The following is a 22194-nucleotide window of genomic DNA, read 5'->3' as shown; positions in this document are numbered from 1 at the left end:
GGAATGGACCAGAAAGTTTACAGAAAGCATCTACAGTCTACTTACTCTGAAAAATAAACAACAAAAACAATAACAAGAGGAAGACAAAGTGGAAATGAAGTTTTATGTCTGTGATCCTAGTATTTGGGAGGCTGAGGCTGGCGCAACCAGTTAAGGCCAGCCTGTGCTACAAGATCCTGCCTGGGAGGAGAAACAAAGGCTACACTCTCTCGTTCTTTTGAGTAATGGATACTGTTGTAAGCCCCTTGCTTGCTGTCACTGAGCTAAATTCCACCTCTTCCTGCCTTTCAAACAGCTGGCTGGGGACACACGAAGGTGGCAGAGGGTGTTAAAGACAGTGCGTCAACAGGGTGGCTGGTGAGTTTCAGGGCAGCAGAGGCTGCAGAGAAACCCTGTCTCAAACACCACCACCACAACGGCAAGGCAAGCTGTGTATAGCCAGGCCTGGTGAGGCCCGCGCACGACAGAAGCACATGGTGAGACAGCAACACTGCGTGCAGCAGGTCCAGAGACAGGCACAAGACTAATCTAGGCTGCCCAGCAAGACCCTGCCTCAAACAAGCAAACGCCAAGCCAAAACAAAACACCCACTACTCCACCTGAGCCCTGAACAGCAGTTGGCAGGCTTACCTTAGCGGGCTGGATTCCAGATGCAGCTCTCCCCACCTCAGCACTGCAAAGGCAACTGTGGAAGGCTGGGCTGGAGATGCAGCACCGTTGGTACTACTGTGTACAAAGGCCCACACACCTGGCAGGGCGCCTTATGGCTGTGATCTTAGCACTTGGAAGACAGAGACAGGAAAGCCGTGAGTTCAAGGTCATCCTTGGCCATATGAAGGCCAATGAAACCCTACCTCACAAAGATCCAAATTTGAAGTTCACTGGACTGGGCATACTCTAGTGTCAAAAGCAAGTGAAACCATCTTCAGTAGGAGAACCTCTGTACGTGTGTATGTGTGTGTGTACATATCTAGATGTTTCTGTATACATCCATGTGCAAAGAGAAATAAAGTGGAGCTTAGTATTGTGCAAGCAGAATTCTAGCACACAGGAAGCAGTGGCAGGAGGGGGTTCAAGGTCATCCCCAGCTACACAGCAAGTTCCAAGTCCAGTGTGGAGACCATCTCGGTGGGATCAGAGCACAGCTGATGGGTAGACAGGGCCACAGGCAGCCTCCACACATTTCTGTCTATATTGGCTTGGTTCTAGTCATCTGAGTTCTTATATAACTTCCTTCCCTCCTTCCCCCTCACCGCGCTGGCCTCACACTCCTCATCCTGCTGCCCCAGCCTCCCAAGTGCACGTGTTCTGGCTGTTACACGGAGTATCTGAGGGCTGGGATGTCACAGGGCCCAGTGCTCCCCAGAACGTCACTGTGATGAAACACACCAGAGGCCAGGCTGCACTCCCCGCTCTCCTTCGTTCCCTGGCAGGGCAGAGAGGAGACTAGACTCACACGTTGTTTAAAATAACTGCATCCTTTAATGGCAGTAATACAATTACTGGGTTAAGAGACCACATGAGAGAAGGCAGGTGAGGTTTCTGGAAGACAGATACTGAGTACAAAAGGGGTCGGGAGAGCCATGCGACGGTCATTGTAAAAATACAGTTCGTTATATACATATTTGCACCATCGACTTTTAACTCAGAAATACTATTTACACTTTTGTTACAATCCTGGTTAGAGAACAATTTTTTTCTTTAAAAGTGTGGCCTGATAGCAAGTGGGAATTCAAGCGGAGGTCCTTGTCCCATGAGGATCTTCGGCTAACTATTCCAAGAAGAGGGCTCCAGATTCCACCTCACCCACAGATTTCAGCTTTAAAAATTCATTTAATTTTTCTCTAGCAAAAGTTTTCTTTCTCTAATGTAGACCAGGCTGGCTTTGAACCTGTGATCCTCCTGCCTCTGCTTCCTGAGTGCTGGGATGACAGGTGCACACTACCAAGCCTGGCTTTTACAAAAGAGAATGTTCAAAGGGTGGAGGGGATCCAAACACTGCCACACTGTACTCTTCCTATCCTATGCTCACCATGGCCCCAGCCTTGGCCTCATGGCCTCATGGCCAAGGCTGGAGCCCAAAGACAAATCTCATTGATGATTGTTTAAGAAAGCAAAACAAAATAAAAAACGAGACAAACCAACCAATCTGATCTTGGTGCACTGACCCCATGGGTTGTGAGCCTGTGGGGCACAAGCCCCTCCTACCCTGGCTTCAGGCCCCAAACTGTTTTGAAGGGATTTCTCTTTGGGTTGTGGGGGGGTATGAGGAAGGGAGGCAGGAGGAGACCTGGGAGCCCCTCCCCTCCCCTGAGGCAGAGGGGAACCCACTGGCTGTATGTGTCAGGTCTCCTTATTAGCAAGAAGGAAGCCGCTGGGCCAAAAGACCCCAATATAAAAGAGACATCCTGCAAGAAAGCAGACCCCTAGGGCTTGGCGAGTGACCCAGAGGCAGAAAGGCTTGCAGGTCCTCCCCAGTTCCCTGACCCAATCTTCGGGACATGGTCACTGCCAGGAAGAGTCTCTGCCAGGGCTCTGTGGACACAGCCGGCCCAACAGTGGCTAGTGGGGGAGGCTGTGGAAAAGCCTCCACTGTCTGGGACCTGGCAGAGACCTTGGGCCTCCCCACTTGGAAAGGGCCGGGTCCCTTTCCTAGAAAGGGTCCAACACACCACTTTGGCCCCAGCTGACACCTGCTGCTTCCTCAGGCCCCCTTCCAGGAAGCACCCACTAACCCAGCAGCACATCAGACCACTTACGGCTGGCTTCTGTCAGCTTGGCGGGAAGAGCGAACACTATCTGGTAGTCTACAGATAGTATGGCTGAGGGGTGCGGAAGCAGCAGACACACTCGGCCAGGCCCACCCTTGGCCCTCCTCCTTGGGGGTGTGGCAGGCGGCCACACCACGGATCCTTGAGCTGTCGAGGGTCAGGCCAGCGGCACAGGACAGGGAATACTGAGGGAGAGCGCTTTGAGGGGCTGTCCTACCCCGCAAGGTCTGCTGCCTGCAGGTCTGTCTCACCGATAGTCTCCTGGAGGGCTGGAGGGTGTCACTTTCAGGACAAACCCTGGACGGAGGATGTGGAATGCACAGGCCCAAGCAGTTAGGACCCCGGGGGCTGCCAGGACCTCTCTCCTTCTGACATTTCCTCACTTCACTGTTGCAATCCTGAAGCAATCTGTCACAGGCTGCATGCTGGAGAGAGGACAGTTGACCCTGGGGCTCTAGAAACTCCTGCACCAGCTTCTATGATATGTGGGTCTGTCAAACTCCCAGCAGCACAGGGTGAGTGGCTTTCAGTGCCTCCCCAGACACTTATGCTTCCGTCAGTTCCAGGGAAGCCCCAGGCTGGGTACTTGCCACTGTCCAATGCAGGGTATAAGTAGCTCACTGGGCAGAGGGAACCCAGGAGCCTGCAGCACTGACCAGAACTCAAGACAGTTAGATACAATTTATGACTCAAAGAAAGTACTACTTAAAAAAGAAAAAAAGGGAAGAAAAATGTAAAGAACGCCCTCCCTCCCACCACCCCTGCCCGTAACTCTGGTTGCTGCCCTTAAGTGTCACCCTGGAAGGATGGTGGGTTAGAGGGAGCATGGGGCCCCGCTGACACTACTGGCAGAAGGGGGAGGCTGTGGGGTCAAAGCCTTTAAAAACGTCCTTTAGGGACCCCGCATCCTGCTCACCCTCACGGGCAGGGCTGTTGCCAGCAAATGGGCTTCCTGTGCCCGTTTTGGGGGCTGGCTTCACAGTACCAAAGAGGGTGGGCACTGGCAGGTTGTGTACCCCAGGCTGGGGTGTGGCCCCCTCAGGGGGCGGGGTGGACGAGGCAGCAGTAGGGGCTGCAGTGGCCTTGGGCCGGGGCCGGTTGTAGCTATTATATCTGTCCGTGGCTGTGGCCCCATCTGTGCTGACCTTCCCTGTCTCTGGCTGTTCCAGGGCAGACTTTCGGACAAACGGGGGCTCTTTTGCCTTGGAGGCTGAGCTCTTGCCGTTGCCCTCAGGACCCTTGGGCTGAGCACTCGTGTCAGAGACTGGCTCTACAGCTTTGCCACCTGCATTAGGAGTCCTGGGGTCATACAAGCTGATGCCACTCAGAACACTGCTCTGCCCACTGCTGCTGCCCTGGCCTAAGCCACCAGCTGCCAACACTCGGGGGTCATAGGGAGCTGTGGCCGGTGGGGACGAGTCCCCACTTGGGCTGGCAGCAGGAGGTGATGCTTCGGTGGGACAGGGCTTGGCTGCTCGGGAGGCTGCTGCAGGATCTGCTGGCTTCTGTAATCTGGGGTCAGTAGGGGTCTTCCGCACCCTGGGATCGCTGGGTTTGTCACTCTGGCCAGGGGTGTTGACATTGACAGTCTTGAGGATTCGTGAGAGGAGTTCAAAGTCAGGTAGGTTAGAGGCAGACGTGCTGGGATCTGTGGAGCCTGGGCGCTGCCTGGTGTTGGAAGGCCCAGGGGGTGTGGAACGGTGCAGCCTGGGATCCAGGGCAGGCAGGGACTGCAGGGCAGCAGGCACTGGGGGCACGTCCTGCTTGGGGATGGGCAGGGGGATCAGGTCCTCAGGGTTCCAGAGCACAGTGCGGGCAAAACTCGGCTTGCTCAGGGTCACATCCTTCTTGATGTGGCTGAACTGCTGCAGCTGAGAGCGAGGGTCCCGCAGTGGGTGTCCAGGCAGGGGGTCTAGGGGAATGTTCACCGCCTTCTCACGTAAGGCCCGCTCCCCTTCCTCCTCTTCTGCAGGGGGCTGTCCTTTTGAACTGCTGGGGCCTACAGGGCTGGAATGAAGGCTGCCTTCAACCTTGGAGGCAGGCAGGGTACGAGCCAACCGAGGGTCAGAGGGCCCCGATTCCCCTGGGCCAGACCCTCCTGAAGTCTCTGCATGGCGGCTGAGTCTGGGGTCCCGGCTGAGGCGGGGGTCTGCCAGCCGGCCTCCTGTGGAGTGTCCCTTCTGCAGGCGGGGATCCCCCAACCCACTGCTGCTTGGCTCCCCAGCTGACGCCTGGGGTCGGTTTGATGTCTGCTGCCTCAAGGTCTTGAGGATGGATGTGACACTGCTTCCCCCCTCGTCCTCGTCACTTGAGTACCAGTTTCCAGTGTCACCTGAGAGAGAGCAGAGCAGTGGAGAAGCATGAATGGCCACATCCCACAGCCCTCTTGGATCCCTAGGTATCCCTGGTGTGTGATTCTGTGCTCAGTTAGCATCTCCTATGGCCCCAGCTGGGAGCTGGGAGTGGAACTGGCTCTGGGCATTGACATCGTGGCTTTTCTCTCCGACCAGCAGCATTCCTGGTAGAGAGTCTGACCTGAATAACTCACAATCACCCCAGGAAGTCCTATCATCACTTGCCCACTGGACAGATGAGGAAATGGAGGTATGGTGCCATTAAGTCAGGGTAGAGCTGGGCCTAAGGGCCCAGGGCCCGACTGCCTCTTCCTACCCTCAGGCAGGTTTGGTCCAGACAGATATGGCCAGACCAGCACTAGGCACTTCTCTCTGGAAGTCTGGAAAAGAGCCATGCTGACAGGTCACACACACATTCCCCCGACCCCTCACAATGGTCCAGGGGTCAGGGAAGGGCAGATGCAACCACAAACAGCCCAGGAGGGAAGCCTGAGCCACCAGGGTGGGGCCACTGACTTTGTCCTTCCTCCTGAATGGCCTGGAACTCTCTAAACTGTCCCCACTGGCTTGCTCCCGAATTTCAGAGACCATTGGTCCGTTCAGCCCTGAGGTGATTGCTACCAGGGTGACCACAGTCTGTGACTACAGCATATCTGTATCTCTGGCTGGCTGGCCCCTCTTTGGCTTCTCAAGTTTGCACTCTAGGGACGGGGCCAGGACAGCGTCACTCAAGCTTCTTCGGGAAGGGCACTGTCTTTGCTAGGAACCAGCCCACCACCCTCCTCCATTCAGTCAGGAGGCTTCTGAACTCAAGATACAGAGGAACAGCCCTGGCCTCCATTTCCTCAGCACGTGACAGCAGCCCAGGTCAGGCTCCTTTCAGACACAGCACCCAGCCTAGGTGGCCCCCCTCGTCCCTGCACAGAGCCAGCTGGGCCCCTGCCGGGGGAACATGCCTTCCTCATTCTCCCGGTCCTGCTTGCTGCTCTCAGCCAGCCTCCTCGCTCTCTCCTCCTCCTGCTGCTTCTGCTGGATCCTCAGGTACAGGGCCCTCTGAGCCGAGGGCAGGAAGTCGGGTACACCGGCGCCGGCCTTCGGCCGGCCTGGGGGCCCTCCCTCGGGGAAGCTGTCGGGCTCCAGAGGGTGCTCGGGGAAGAGGGGCTCCCCAGGCTGCCCCGGCAGCTCTTCGTAGTGCCCGTAGTCCTCTGTGGCAGGGAAGAGGGTTTGTGTCGGGAAGGCCTCCGCTGGAAATGCCAAGCCTGGTGGCAAGTGCGAGGATGAGGATGGTCACCCGTCCCTCCCTCCTCCCCAGGCCTGGGTGCCTTGCAAAATCCAGTAGGAGCCCACACTGGGCCAGCTGGCAGGGAAAGGGTGAGGCTCGGGAAGGGCATGGTGGATGCTTATGGGTGTCAGCAGAACTTCGTGCACACACCTCAGACAGAGGCTTCCTGCAGACAGGCCATGTCCCTTTCAGGCTAGGTAGCTACTGCTATCCTTACAGGAAGCAGGCTTGGGTCATTATCTGCCATGAGCAGTCTCATGGTTTCTTGCAGGTTATGTCCAACCGTTTGACAATATAATGTGATGCTGTCATCTACCAACTTCATACTTGAGAAAGCATGTAATCAAATTAAAAAGCAAAAACTTCACACAAAAACGCTCCTAATTTTGTTTGTTTTTGAGACAATAGCTCACTATATGCATCCCTAGATGGCCTGGAACTCTCTAAACAGGCCAGGCTGGCAGGGATCCACCTGCCTTTGCCTCCAGAGTGTTGGGATTGAAGGCATGAGCCCCAATGGCCAGCCTAGTCATAAAGCTTAATTAAGTTTAACATTTTTGTGATGTGCTGCATTCACAGCTCCTGTCAGCTACATGGGCTGCCTATACTGCAGGTTGGACATGCCTGTAAGAAAGAAAGTCACTGTATCTCCCAGAACAGAACCAGAAGGGAACAAAACATGCTAAAAACCTCAGTCTAGCTCAGGGCAACTCCCCCACCCCAAGTCCACTGGGGACTCCTGGACACCAAAATGACTGAGCATACAAGTAAATGGATGGCAGGGCAGGGCAGGGCAGGGCAGCATGGCCACAGCAAGTCTTTGCTCCCTCACCAAGCAGCTCAACCATGTGCACTGGACGTAGCCCCATCATCTCACTGCAGCTCCCTGAACTGTAGGGTGGTGAGCCGGAGTGTCTAGGTCTGTCGAGTCTATTCTGTCCCTTCCACATGTAACATGACTCTTATCCAGCTGGGACAACATATGGAGCATCAGAGATGCAGGCCTTGCTACCAAGAAAGCCAGCCTGGTATTATAAAGTTAAACTGAAAAACTGGGGACTGAAAAGATGGTTCAGTGGCCTACTGCCACACAACTAGGTCCACAGCACAACAAAAAGGCAAGGCATGGCATCAGCCCATAACACCAGTACTTGGGAATTAGAGAGGGCATCCCTAGACCTCGTTAGCTATCCTAGCTGAGATGGCCATCTCTGAAGTTCAAATGAGTCTCTCCCTTCTATGTACAGTGATCAACTTATAAATAACCCTGGCTACATACACCTACACTTCTCATGTGCACTACCACACACACACACACACACACACCACAAACTGCCAAACTGGTAAAAACTCACACATGGTGACAGGTGGCCTGCTGCCAGGGCCTGAAAGGGCCTAATGAGACCTACTCTATGCTACAGCCACTAGAGATGGGGACACAGGCTGAGGCTCTCCCTCTACAGAACACCAATTACCAGAAGGCTGACTAGGTGTAGAGAAGACACAGCACTGTTAGCTCTGTGTCCTAACTGGTGGTTCCTGAAACTCACATTACAAGTTCACTTTGGTTGTAGAGACAGCTACCATGGACCAACCAACTCACTCAGGCCAGGCAGCAGCAGCTCAATCTAGGTGGCCTTCCTTCCCCAGCATCTCCTAAAGCCCACTTCTCACCATGCACCGTGTACACACTGTGGCCGTTCATGCCCCAATACAGGCTCCTTGTCTTTCGGGGCAGCAGCAGTCTTCATACCTAACAGCAGCCTGAACTTTGGCAAAGGGCCTGCCTATGCTCGGCACCCATCCTTCTATCAGCTGCTACTTCCAACCCTACACAACACACACGGCTCCAAAGTGCCATGTCCAAACCATGTGACCTCTCCCTGTACTCTTGGCTACCTCCCTGCCACCACCTGGGCACATATGCCGTAGGCAACGCCATGGGAACCTGGAACTGTCCACCAGTTCTTGTGGTTTGGCACCCTCACTGTACCCTAGGTTGGCCGAGAACTGGAAGTAACCCCCTAGCCTCATGCCCTGCCGGCTCCTACTGCTTTGCAGAGCAGGTAACACCGTGGTGACACACACATCTGCATATGTTAAGATGTCTCCCCTCTCCTTCCTTTATAGATGCACAGCCATCTCTGCTCTCCTCACACAAGTAGGCCAGCTGGGGTACCTGGCCACCTTCTCAGAGAAGCTCCAGATGACTGTCCCCACCAGGGCCTTGGCTGTATCCCACCAATCTCTGCATTCTCCCATGCTACTCTCTGACAATGGCTAATGCTGAAAGGAGCAAACTGACTTCCTTCTGGTTCCCTCTTCCAAACAGCAACGATAGCAAGGACAGAGAGTAGTCTGAGCTTTGGCCTCGGGCAGGTCCCTGCTTCTTTCTAAGGCCGTGCTGTACCTCCCACTGAATCTAGCCCTGACTGCTAGACACTGAGCCTGTTAACATCACAGGAAAGAGGCTGGGACCTGCCCAGTCATGGAGTCAGACAGGCAGAGTCATCAAGCCCGCCACTACCTTGAAGAGAGGGGCCTTGTCTAGGGCACTTGCCTTCCTCCTGATTGGTTCTGGGTACCATGAGCGCAGTTTCCTAAGGCCTGTTTGCTTTGCTCCTGACTGATGCCAGGCACTGTGAGCACAGTTTCCTACACTGACAGCAAACACAACAGTCCTGCTCCCACGAGGCAAAGGGTCTCACAATACCAAAAACATCCACAGGACAGGAATGGGACTGGGCCAAGGAAGAAAAGCCACTTCTGCCCACCATCCCACCCTGGTGAGCCCAGCTCTGCAGCCTAGCTGGTGCCTACATACCTGCATCCCCAGCAAGGCCCGGCTCCATTTCCATTCCCTCCTGCTGCGGGTAGAAGTTCTCATAGAAGTTCTGGGCTGGCGGGATAGGAGGCATCATTCCCGAGTGTGGGGAGTCTCCAGGACCATAGGGCATCATCGGGGGGCCACCAGGACCCATGGGAGGGCCAGGGTTCATGCCAGGACCCATTTGCATGTCGGGATGCATGTCGGGATGCATGTCAGGGTGCATGTCAGGATGCATGTCGGGGTGCATATCTGGGTGCATGTCGGGGTGCATATCTGGGTGTATGTCGGGGTGCATGGGTCCCCCCATTGGCCCTGGGGGTCCCATGTTGGGGCCAGGACCCATTGGCCCTGAGGGTCCACCAGGTCCAGGGAACCTAGAGGAGGAAATGGTACTTGTGATGAAGCTGCTGAGGAAAGGTAGCAGCACCCAGCCCAGTACACCTGCAATGTTCACTTGAAGTCTAAGGCCAAAAGCCCAAATGGGCTATGACAGCTTCAGAGAAGGACAGAGCCCTGGGAGGTCATGCTCCTGTGCATCCATGGGCAGTCCACTCACCTCACACCCAGCTTCTCAGCTAGCTGCCCTGTGGGGCGCACCACAATCTCAAACAAAGAGGGGATCTTCTTGTTGTACATGTCCTGCTGTAGCTGCTGTGGGGACAGCGGCTCGTGTGCTGGCAGGTTCATCTGAGGGGGCCCAGGAGGCGGGGGAGGGGGAGGGGGTGGGGGAGGAGGGACACCCTGCATGGGTCTGCCATTAGGAGAGTTGGGGGCTGGAGGCCCAGGGGGCCGTGGAGGGGTGGGCAGGAGCCCCACACCAGGAGGTGGCTTGGGTAAGGGGTTGATGCCCTGTTTCTTCAGCTCTTCCACCTCCTTCTCGTCCTCAGCACCTGCTTCTGCATCATCAGCCAACATCTGCGGGAGGCAAAGGACATTACATCAGAAGGCTCCACCAAGTCAAACTGTGCAGAGACCTGAATTTTCTGAGGAAAAACTTAAAACATACTCGGGCCGAGGGCCCCTAGAGCACAGGACCTAAAGCCACCTTCTCATCAAACTGAGCACAATGGTACACAATTGTAATCTCAGCATTGGGAATGCAGAGACCAGAAGATCTCAAGTTTGAAGGCAGCCTCCCCTTGTCACCATGGTTCCCATTTACAATGTCTGTACACCTCTAATGACCTGAGACAGATCTGTCCAGCAAGGCTTCAAAACACTTCTTTCTACCAATGAGAAAGTGTGAAAATCTGGCCAATATCCTTAACAATCTGGGACAGCTACCAGACAGAACAAGACTGGTGCTCAACTCTAACAAGCACTGCTGGGAAACAAACTAGATCAAGGCAGTCTTGCTGGCACCACCTCAGCACCTTTGGAGATGCCAATCTAACATGGACAGCCCTGGTGGCAGCACCCTGGTGGCACAGGCAGGCTAATATCTATGAATATGAGGCCAACCAGGGCTATAGAGAGAGAACTTGTCAACAGAAAAAAACAGTCACGCTTGCCACTTGCATACACAAATAAGCAAAGCAGTTGTCACAAATTCTAAGCTTCTGCCCAAACTGGAAATATACAAATGTACTTCCACCAATAGCTGGATCAAAAAATAGTAACCATCAGCTAAGGAGTTCAACCCTGTAGACAACTGCACTGAAGCGGAGACCCACAGTAGCGTGAGCACATCAAAGCGCACTGTGGCCTGCACAAAGCAGGCATTCCACCTGAGCCTGCTGTACTGCACAGCTCTACTTAGAAGACACTTTTTTTTCTCCTGTGAAAATAAGGATCACACCCAAGGTCTTGTGCAGGAGAGACATAGGCTCTACTACTTTGCACCACCTGCTCCCCATCCCTAGTTAACCCTGAAAACACAAACCATAGGGACAGAAACAATACTGGCAGTTGCTAAGGGATGGTGGGGGGAGCATTTACAGAAAAAGACAGAGGGATTCCAGCTGTTGGGATGGATTTCCTCTGTGTGTATACACACGTGTGCACGTTTTGTGTCTAGACTGTGCAGAGAAGACACAAATTTATATATTGGTTGACATCCATGAACTGCTGGGCAAAACATGATGGTGTATGCTTGTAATCCCAGCCCTTGGGAGCTAAAGACAGGAAGATCATGGGTTCAAGAGCTGTGGATATGTAGTAAATTCAAGGTCAATCTGGCCTATATATGACTTGTTTCAAACAAATACACCCAGTCCACCTCAGAGTAGCTGAAGCACTGCCATCAAGGGAGAGTGTAGGCACCTTGCCTTGGGCTGAGAGATATTCATGGACACACTTGTAGGATATCTAGTTTTTATACTCTAGCATAAATGTCAGTCAGCGTCCCTACATTCTCAGGTCACCATCCAACAAACAATATGGATCAGGTAACGCAGTTTGTATAGCCAAGTTGGGAGGTGGTGAAGAAGCAACTGGGCTGACTACAAGATGCACCAAACCCTGCAGAAAGAATTCCAAGACCAACACAGCAACAGCAATGGGATCTGCTGTCTTGGGATGAATTGGCTTCTTTGTGAAATTGATGCATGTCCTTATTAATAACATTGTGGGTGGTGGCTGAGTATTTTCTCATTATGGGAACCAGTAAACAAACGAGGGTGTAAGAAAATCAAGAAGTAAAATGCTGTATACTTTGTGTTTTTCTTTCTTTTCTTCCTTTCTATTTCTAAAAGTTTTTTTTTCAATAAAAAAAAAAAAACAAGTTTAATGGGCATGGCTTTAATCCTAGAACTCAGGAGGCAAAAGCAGGTGGGATATCTCTGAGTTAGAGACCAGCCTGGTCTACAAAGCAAGTTCCAGGACAGCCAAGGTTACATAGAAAAAAACCTGTCTCGAAAAAACAAACAAACAAACAAAAAAAGTGAGTAAAAGTGGGGTCCACATTTGTAAATTTAGCACTGAGAAGAGTAGGTGGGAAGAATAAAGAGGTCAGCCTTGGCCACAAAGCAGAACTGTCAAAAGAAAAAGACAAAAAAGGTAATGTAAACTTAAACAACAAAGCCAGATGTGGTGATACATGCCTTTAATTTCAGCACTCATCCTGGTCTACATAGTGATCTCTAGGTCAGCCAGGACTATAGAGAGACCATATCTCAGAAAAACAAACAAACAAACAAACAAACAAACAAACAAATTAGACCAACCCTCCTCTCAAACCGAACTTCAAGAAAAAAATTAAACTGACCCAAAAGGCAGGACTGGGCTCCTGCTTGAGTGTGAACACAGTCTCCAGCAGGGGGCAGCCTTCTATCAGACAAGGCTGTTCCTTCCAAAGACCACTGACTATACTCTAAAGGGACTGGATGCTGATCAGGGGGGCAGCCCCTAAGCTGACAGGCTCCAAAGGAATGGCAAAAGCAAGCATCCCCACTAAGCGTGCCTATCTGGGGAAGAGAAGCAGACACTAAGATAATGTCAAAGGGCACCTGTCTTGTGAGATCATGATCCCCCTCTCCCTTCTCTTGAAAAAGTCCCTGTGACTACAGAGAGACACTGGTATTTCCAGTCTCTGGGCATCTGTCTCTCCATACAACACAACACCAGAAGGTGACAATCCTTTCATTCAGCTGTCCCCTAGGAAATACAGTGCAGCTGGCTCAGGTCTGCAGAATGATAGACTATGACCTCCAACCTCTCCTGTAGGAATGAACCCAGATGTTTTCCCCCTAACAACGAGTCACTCCAGATGAACAGGGACTCTGTGCCTGCAGAGGCTGTACCCACAAAGAGTGGTATCAGCCTTGCCCCCGTGCCACCCCAGATGTTCGTTACCTTATCTAGGAGCTCTCGTGTCTCTTCAGTCAGCGGATCATGGGAGAACATGCAGTCATCACCATTAATGCAGTTCCCAGTGGTGTGGTATAACTTACAGGGAAAGTCACGTTCATGGCAAATTAAGGCTAATGCTTCCTCTCCGGACCCACCCCAAACCACAAGCAAGCCCCTTCTAGTTTGGAGAAGAGGTGGCACCCAGGGATGTGCAGTGGCCAGCAGGAGCCGTTCTCAACACTGCTTAACTCCAGAGCACATTCTGGCCCCCAGAGCTGGCGTGGAAAGGGTCCTCAGACTCTTATAGAGGACAGAAAAGTCAGGATGTGGGCTTCCTCGGATGAAGACTGTGGACAGCTCAGACAGGGGAAAGGGGGCAGAAGGAATATGGCCCACTGATACCCCCAGGGGGAGAAGCACGGGCAGACAGGACAGTCGGGATGGCAAAGGATATCGTGCATGTAAGGGCAGTTCTCAGCTCGAGCGCAGAACCCTGTAATGTAAAACTTGCACAGCTCTCGCTTCTTCGGCAGCTCAATGTCATGGCTAAAATTGCAGTGGTCTCCCTGAAAGAAAAAAAAACTGAGGTTTTGAGGAGTGAGTCCTGATTCACTTGTGTCTGCAGAATGCATCCCTTAGGGAAAAAGCATCATCCCAAATGATGCTTCCCAACTCAGACCCTGCTCTCCAGCCTGCCCTGGTGCCATCTGCTCATGCCCAGATATCTACAATGGCCATTGCTGCTGTCTCCTAATTCATGTCTGTCCTTCCTCTCCCATCTACTCTGTTCCATACTATTTGCTATCTGGCAACAAAAAATCATCACATAAGCCAGTAACACCTTCCAGTCCTTCCTAACTGAAGCCTGGTATTGTTTGAGGAAGACTGCCTGGCTAAAAATGCCCCATTTTCTCAGCTTGCCTTGTTTAGCCCATGAAACCCAGGTAAAAGCTTCTGGGCAGGATGACCCTGAATTGAAACAGATTTTGAGACAAGACCTCACTCTGCGTGGAGCGTGGCGTGCACACAGGCTGGCCTCAGACTCCGTGACCCTAGCCCTCTGAGAGCCAAGGGCCGGATGAAAGGTGTGCACCACCAGCACCTGGTGCCCTCCTAGCCCATGGGGATAAGGTTCAAAAGCACAGCAGTCATTACCCAAGTACAACCACAAGGACAAATGTCTCACGTTTAAGGTGGCAGAAAACATAAGTCTAGGTCCCCAGGGAACCACCGACCACTGCAGTAGCCTTTAACTCACTGACAGCCCAACTTAGACTCCTTGTTCTGAGGGAGAAACGTGTGTTGAAACCAGCAGAGTTAAGACTGACAATCGGCTGGGCGGCGTACGTGCTTTAACCCAACCCTTGAGAGGCAGAACAGCCAGGACTAACTACGCAGAGAAACCCTGTTCAACAAACAAACAAACAAACTAACTAATGAATTAAAGAAGGAGGCAGCAGCCGTCAGGCCTGTGTGCCACCTGCCTCTTGCCTTTGTATTAAAGTCACAAGCCAGCTGTAACTTGGCCATACTTGTGTCTTGCCAACTCTGCAGTCCGAAGCTGATTTTGTATGGAGTCTTTCGTAACTCCCCGACAACCCTTAAGCTCACTGGTCTAACTGGAACAGAGTGAGCTGTGTAGACGCATCTCAGACTCTAGAGGCTAGATGGAAATTTCCACCAAAAAGTACTCCCAAGCCTCAAACAAGCCACACATCGTCTTGCTCTGAGTACTACATCTAAGAAGTGAGCTGAGTCTTGTAGGCTGCCCAGATGTCTCCTGACTCCAGGGGGTGCCCAGAAGGGCAGGGCATCACACAATCCTCCCCCTCCCCAGCAGTGTGCACCGGACAGCCCGCCCATGTGGGCCACGTGTCCTTAGATGCTGCTCTTACCCAAGTACATCGCCCCTCCACGAAGTACTTGCAGATGACTTTGCCTTTCTTGTCAGATTGCTGGTGGGGTTTGTCATGATCACTTCGCCGGTAGCTTCCACCACCATCCTGTGAGTAACCAAGGAGAGAGAGATTAATTGTGAAGAAAACAGGACAGGACAGGTGCAGCCAGCTCCTGTTACCCCACATGCAATGCAGTACTCAGATGGGAAAAACTTTGGCACCTGAGCTGTGCAGGGACAGCTGCACAGGGGGCAGAAAAGCATTTTCTGGAAACTCTCCTGAACACTGATTGGGGTACTTCATCTAGAAGCTTCCACTTTAGAAACACAGTAAGATGGCTGCAGATACTGCTGAAGTGTGGCTTTAAACAGAGGTTGTACCAACAGGGCACCCCCACTCCACCTGGTAACCACTGATCAGCCCATGGGTTAAGGGACTGATGGGAACAGGGGACAGGATCAGTCTTCACAGGACAGCTCATTAGAAAACAAGCCAGGGGAGTGGTGGCCCACCCCCTTAATCCCAGCATTTGGGAGGCGGAGATAAGCTGATCACTCTGAGTCTAAGGCCAGCAAGTTCCAGGACAGCCAGGGCTACACAGTGAAACTCTGCCTCAAAAAAACAAAACAAAACAAAACAAATGAAAGAATGAATGAATGATAATAATAACAATAAAAATCTCCAAAGCAAAAAGCCAGGTGTAGTTGCATATGCCTTTAATCTCAGCAATCAGGAGGCAGAGACAGGCAGGTCTCTGTGAGTTTGAAGCCAGCCTGGTCTACAAAACAAACCCAGGAGAGCCAAGGCTACACAGAGAAACCCCAACCCAAAAAACAAAAAAAAAAAAATCTCCAAAGCTGCCTTGGTCAAAGCATCAGATAACAGGGTGTGGAAAGACTGCTGACTTTAAGAGTGGTTAGGAACTGGCTGCTCTCAGCAGATCTCTAAAGTTCAAGGCCAGCCTGGACTACAAAGCAAGCTCCAGGACAGAAGGCTACACAGAGAAACCTTGTCTCAAAAAGGACAAAAGAAAAAGAAAGAAAAGGAATAAGGACAGAAAATGAAATGGACCCAGTGCCCTTGTCTGGGCCCTGTGGGTACTAGGCGCACACTTGGTGCACAGTTCCAGGCATCCAGGCAGAACATAAAGAGAATTAAAAACCCAGCAAACAAGCACAGTCAGACCTCAGCAGTGTACTCACGCCCATGTCGTCATCGTAGTAGTCTTCGTCCTCATTCATGCCGCCCTTGCTCATCCCTCCTCTGCCGCCTCGACCTCGGCCCCGGCCCATGCCCTTCCCTCGACCTCCTCGGGAGCCCCGGCCTCGGCCTCGACTCAACCCTGTGAAGGAGAAGAAGGGTTAAGGTCCAAGGCTGAGGTCAGCATCCTGTGGCCCAGGCCTGGCCTGCGGAGCTGCCCACCTCGAGCCCGGCTGTCCTTGGACCGACGGTACTGGCTCAGTTCTTTGGAGTACTCGTCATAATCGTCATCTCCCATGGGCTCCTCGCCTTCTCCATACTGCATGGGAGAAAGAACAGGGCACAAGTGTCAAAGTGTCACCCTGGTGACAATACCGACTTTGTCCTTGCAGCCTTCCCACAGGGCCTCTGGGCACAAGGTACAGCTGTGGGTCACACAATGGACTTAGGAGGCAAGGACAGAATGGTGTGTGTTCTGCACAGTCCTCAGGACAGGGATTTGCAGTCTACTACTATCTGGTGCCTTTCCTGCTTCAGCCACCAAATTGTTTTGTTTTTTAAATGTCCAAAAGGAACCTTTTAAACACGGACGTGCCTGTCACCCAAACCTTTCTTTCAGGGAACCACAAGTGCTCCTACCTTAGTGTCACAGTGCCCACCCCCGAGTACTTGTAGCCCGGGGAGCTTGCCCATCACATGCTGTCCCCAGTAACTACAGAAAACCTTACTTCTAGCTCCTCGTCGTACAAGTCCTCTTCATCTTCCGGGTGCTCTCCCATGGAGCCTCGGCCTCGGCCTCTGCTGCCCCTGCCCATGCCGCGGCCTCGAGATCCTCCTCGGCTGCCACGGCCCCTGTAGCCCCTGCCTCGTCCTCGGCTACCTGTGAAGGTAATTGGGATAGTGAGCCTCACATGGGCACAGACCATAACAGAAAGGAACAGAGAAACCCGTTCCCTATGTGCTACGCAAGGCTTCTCCTTTAAGAAGCCTCCCAGGCTGGCCCACACAGACCACAGTGCCTCTGGTTCCCTGGAAGGAGCTCACATATCACTGTGGACACAGCTTTTCCTCTCCACCCACTACCTGTCTACTCACAGCTACCCTGTCCAAGACAGCACCCACCAGCCCTATGTGGCTACAAAGCTGGGGACATGTACCTGGTACCAGGTGGAAGATCCGTACCAGACTTTAAAGACTTAGGGAGAGCAGAGAGGAAAAGACCACCTCCGTTTTGGTGCCTACTGTAGACTCTGGCACAGGCTGACAGGACAGAACACTAAACAAGTGCTGTACCTATTCCCTGAGCAGTGCCAGCTTGGGGTCTCCACAAAGCAGTCTGCCCCAAAGGTCAAGAGCAAACACGCTGACAGCCACGCCCAACAGTGACCTTGATCCTAAGTCTAAGAACCTGAGCTGGAAGGGTTAGGACATCCTCCAGCTGGCTGTCTTTCCGGGAGGAACCAGCTCAAGAAGACTGTTATCCTCTCTCCCATCTTCTCTTGGGCCTCAGGCCCTAAGTCCACCAGCTCCCTGAGGTCCAAAGTTTAGGGGTAGACACCTGCTCAGCTGGTGGACAGTGTAAGACTGCAGGTGGGCAGAGCTGGGCCTCCAGGTGTCCTCACGCAGGCCCAGATGAGGGAAATTTGTTGTCCTGCTCTGCACCTATTATCCCAAGGTTTTCCCTGTCCTTCATGCCCTGAATGTACAGCTTCTGTATACTTCGGCCATTTGTGAGTGACAACCCAGCTCTTTTGGATATGAGGCTGGCTATAAATCTCCATTCTCAACAGCCACTGGCCTGTTGAGAAGTACTGGGAAGGGAGGGGCGGGAAGGGCTCACCTCGGCCCCGGCTGCTGCCCTCCTTGGCACGTCGGTACTGGTTCAGCTCTTTGGTGAAGTCGTCATAGTCCTCCTTGCCCATGTCTTCCTCTTCATCCCCCTCGTACTCCCCATACTGCTCGTTCTCATAGTCCTCATACATGCTGTAGCCCTTGCTATCCATCTTGGAGTAGGATTTCTTGGGCAAGGGTGTGTTGTGTGATGAGGAGTATTGCTGGTGGGGCTGTTCGGCAGAGAGGAGAGAGGATGAGCCACTGCCATAGCCTATCAGGACTGCAAAGGTCAGCTCAATTCTCAGAACCTATGCATTTATCTGGGTGTCTCTACTGCCCCTGGTTTACCACTGGTTCTTAGCCTCTCTGTAGACCTGTTTACCCTGATAGGCTGGAGAGAGCAGTGGGTCCATATGTCTGTCTTTAAGAAATGGGCCAGAGCTGGAGAGATGGCTCAGAGGTCAAGAGCACTGGCTGCTCTTCCAGAGGACCTGAGTTCAATTCCCAGTTCCTACACAGCAGCTCACAACTGTCTATAGCATTAGTTCCTGAGGATCTGCTGCTAGCTTCCGGCCTCCACAGGCTCCTGTGTACACCCGGTACACATAAACTCACACAAGCACACACACACACACACACACACACACACTCACATAAGAAAACCTACAAATATTTAAAGCAAGGAAACAATAAAAATTTGGGGCTGGAGAGATGGCTCAGAGGTTAAGAGCATTGTCTGCTCTTCCTGAGATCCTGAGTTCAAGTCCCAGCAACCACATGGTGGCTCACAACCATCTATAATGAGATCCGGTGCCCTCTTCTGCCCTGCAGATGTACATGCAGACAGAACATTGCATAAATAATATTTTTAAAAAAATAAAAAATAAATAAATGGGCCAAGGTTTGGATGGAAAGGAGAAACATGAGCCCACAGTCCCTGGAGAACTAAGGTCAAGGATGCAGAGTGAGCACACTTGGGGAAGAGCCTGGAGGAAGGGGGAGGAGTTTCCTTGTCTAAGCTTTTCCCTGGGGCCTTGGATTTCAAAGAACAGCCTGCTCGGTGGTCCTAGCAGACTGCTATTTCCAAACACACCTCCCAAGAAGCCTTTCAAGAGGTAAACAAATAGACTCAGTGTGGCACACTTAGACAATGACAAGAAGTAAACAATGAAAATACTTCACTGTACTGTTGCTGAGACAGGCTCTTATGCAGTCCAGCCTGGAAGTTTTTTTTTTTTTTCGGGGGGTAGGGGGGGAGCAAGATGGGGTTTCTCTGTGTAGGCCTGGCTATCCTAGAACTCACTCTGTAGACCAGGCAGGCCTGAACTCAGAAATCTACTGCCTCTGCCTCCCTAGCGATGGGAGTTCCATCCTGGCTTGTACCATAACGTCAGCTTTAAACACAGATTATTAAGGCAAAGTGTAATGACTCATGTTTAAAGTTCCATCCACATGGGAGGCTCAAGCAGAAAACCTGCTTGAGCTCAGGAGTTCAAGGTTGTGCTGGGTAAAATCTGATCTCAAAATGAAAAACAAAACAAAAACCCAATCAGTATTTTAATAAGAAAAAGCTAGGCAGTCCCCATTATGCTATAAAATATACAATCCGATGGCCTTGGTGACAGTGCTGAGGAACATGGGTTTTAAAGCAGTAAAAAACACTGTAACAAAGGCCAAGAAGCTACAGAAAGCTAATCCAAGAGTACAAATGGATACTAATGTGTCCACATCCACTCATGAGCTGTAACACTGTGGCATACTTGTGTAACATTTCAGTGATGGGCAACTAAAAAAGGAAAGTCATGCTCACTGCAGAAAGATGCAAGCTCCAAGATGCAATCAAACCTTGCCCTGGGATGGAGAAGATACTCTTCCGGAGTAATCAGTCTCGATGGCTGTAGCAGAACCTCTACCATCTGCTATGGTGCATGATGCTCTCACAAGAAAAGACTTGTGAGAGGTGTCATCAAGGCGTTTGAGAGAAGCCCTAACAGTTCTGGCCGCTCTGCTAGAGAACTTGACTTTGGTTACTAGTCCCTACATAGAGGCTCATTAACTGTCTGTAACTCTAGTTCAGAGGATCTGACACCCTTTCTTGCCTCTATAGGTACCAGGCATGTACCTGGTACACAAACAGAAAAAAAAAAAAAAAAAAACAGAAAAACACTTAATTTAATGTTAAATAAATTTAACATTAATTTAAAATAAATAATAACATACTTTTCTTTTCTTTTTTTTTTAATTGCTATTTCACTGGTTTTTCCACACAGGGTTTCTCTGTGTAACAGAGCCCTGGCTGTCTCTCAATTTGTAGTTCAGGCTGGCCTGCCTCTGCCTCCTGAGGGCTGGGAGCAAATTATGTGCCATCACACCTCGCTATTATTTATTTTTACATGTATGGAAGTTTTGATGCCTGTGTATCTGTGTACCATCTGCATGAAATGCTAACTGAGGCCAGAACTGCCAGAACTAGAGGTACACACAGCTGTAGCCACCATGTCTCTCCCGGGTCTTCTGAAAAAATTTAACTGCTGAGTCATTTCTCTAGCTTCTGGCTCAAACTCTTATCTTTCTGCCTCAGCTTTCCTAGGATTACTAGTTTGTGCCATTGCTCCCTGGTTGTTTTTATTTTCTATTGTTTATTAGTATTCACTGGCAGTGGTACTAGGATGAAGCCCACAACTGTGGAACACAGAGGCAAACACCGCTGAGCTACATCCCCAGTCCACGTTTGATTTTTTCTTCTAAGTTTCTCTGAGAGAGAAAGCATACACACACATTTATGGTTAAGTTCAGAGTTGTAATGGGGTATTTAACTTCTAACTGTGCAGTCCTGGAGATAATTTACTCTACCGGCCACTTCATTCTCTTGCCAATTTCCCACAAAAGGTCACTTATGAACAGTTGAGAGCAGTCGGCTGTGACCTGGCGAGTTAGATATACTGAGCCCTGCCAAGCCATGGGGGGACTTGACACTAAGCAGGCTGAGACGCAGGCCTTGTAGAGAAAGTCATCACCCTGGCTCAAACGTAGGCATGCCAACTGTCTCCTCAGCCATGAAACAGGGATGAAAATAACACCCACTGTCTCTGGGATACCATCCACCTGCCCCATACCAGAATACATGAAACACAGTGTCACTCACCGGTGCATATGGGGGGCTATAGTCCCGGTACTTGCGGTGGCCCTTCTCACTAGGGCTGAAATCTGAGTCATCTGAGAAGTCCGAAAAGTCATCACTGGAGGAAGCATGTCGCTGCAACAATAAAGGCCACACTATAAGTGAATCCGCTGCTGGCGGGCTACCTTGACCCAGTCTGCCCCAGGACAAACTATGCTGGAATGTGCCTGGAAGGACTGTGTTTAGCCTTAAAACTCCTCCCCTGGAGGCACTCAATGGCAACAGAGCATAAGCTCCAGATCATTATAAACTGTCCCCAGGCCTTGGATGCTAGAAAAGGTTGTGTCTGCTGGGCCTGCAGAGAGGCCGAGAGCCAGCAGAGGTGTGGGGAACCCTCTGGGACCTACTTTATGTTTGGATTTCCGCCTTTTCTTCGACCTCCTCTTCTCCTTCTCCCGTTCCTTCTTCCGCTTCCGTTTTAGTCTCCTGTGAGACTTTTCCTCCTCTGAGTCGCTGTGGTGCTTCTCCCCCTTTTCTTTCCGACTCCTTTCTTGCCCCCCAGGGACATCTTGGGTCTCCTCAGCCCCATCGTCTTCCAGTTCACCTTCTTCCAACTCACCATCTTCCCTGCAAACCAAGCCCCCAAACTACTGTGAACCGGGGACTGCAGTGAGCCTTTTGAAGACTCTGGGTTGGTAAAAAGCAGCGGAGAGTATGAATGAGGCAGCTAACAGCTCTAGTGGCTAGAAAGGCCCAGGAGGATGCAGGGCCAATTCTCACCCTCTCCAAAAGAGACTGTGGCCTGTGAGTTTAACTGGGTCACAAGAGGTAAAGGGGTTACCATCCATAGCAAGAGGTATAGTGCAGTGGTAGGGTGCTTGCCTAGCATACAAGAGGCCTTGGGGCCCCAGTCCCAGCCCTGAAAAGATAAATAAAAAGCCAGGCTAAGCCAGGCATGGTACCATACACTTTAATCTAAGCACTAGGGAGGCAGAAACAGGAGGATTTCTGAGTTTGAGGCCAGCCTGGTGAAAAAAGGAGTCCCAGGCCAGCCAAGGACACATAGTAAGACCCTGTCTCAAAAATCCAAAACAAAACAGAAAAACAACAACAACA

The 22194-nt window shown here is 51.5% G+C and overlaps 1 protein-coding gene and 1 pseudogene across 1 annotated transcript in view; one reads left to right on the top strand and one right to left on the bottom strand.

Moving 5' to 3' along the window:
* Positions 1-1459: 1459 nt before the first annotated feature.
* The window catches only part of Zc3h4 (zinc finger CCCH-type containing 4), a 35366-nt gene continuing 14631 nt past the window's right edge, over positions 1460-22194 (bottom strand). Inside the window, exons 3-15 of the mRNA XM_021657668.2 lie at positions 21486-21705; positions 21103-21213; positions 17965-18187; positions 16853-17004; positions 16347-16443; positions 16127-16266; positions 14922-15029; positions 13481-13592; positions 13030-13139; positions 9794-10152; positions 9232-9611; positions 6082-6330; positions 1460-5103 (exon numbers count right to left, since the gene is read on the bottom strand). Of these exons, the coding sequence (XP_021513343.1) occupies positions 3614-5103; positions 6082-6330; positions 9232-9611; positions 9794-10152; positions 13030-13139; positions 13481-13592; positions 14922-15029; positions 16127-16266; positions 16347-16443; positions 16853-17004; positions 17965-18187; positions 21103-21213; positions 21486-21705 (3751 nt within the window). The 3' untranslated portion in view covers positions 1460-3613. The remainder of the gene's footprint in view (positions 5104-6081; positions 6331-9231; positions 9612-9793; positions 10153-13029; positions 13140-13480; positions 13593-14921; positions 15030-16126; positions 16267-16346; positions 16444-16852; positions 17005-17964; positions 18188-21102; positions 21214-21485; positions 21706-22194) is intronic.
* Positions 11616-11818, top strand: LOC110561310 (protein transport protein Sec61 subunit gamma-like; annotated as a pseudogene).

The sequence above is a fragment of the Meriones unguiculatus genome, chromosome 1, assembly GCF_030254825.1.
Source record: "Meriones unguiculatus strain TT.TT164.6M chromosome 1, Bangor_MerUng_6.1, whole genome shotgun sequence".
NCBI lineage: Eukaryota > Metazoa > Chordata > Mammalia > Rodentia > Muridae > Meriones > Meriones unguiculatus.
Note: the sequence above shows the minus strand (reverse complement) of the source record. Positions and strands in the feature narration are given on the sequence as shown.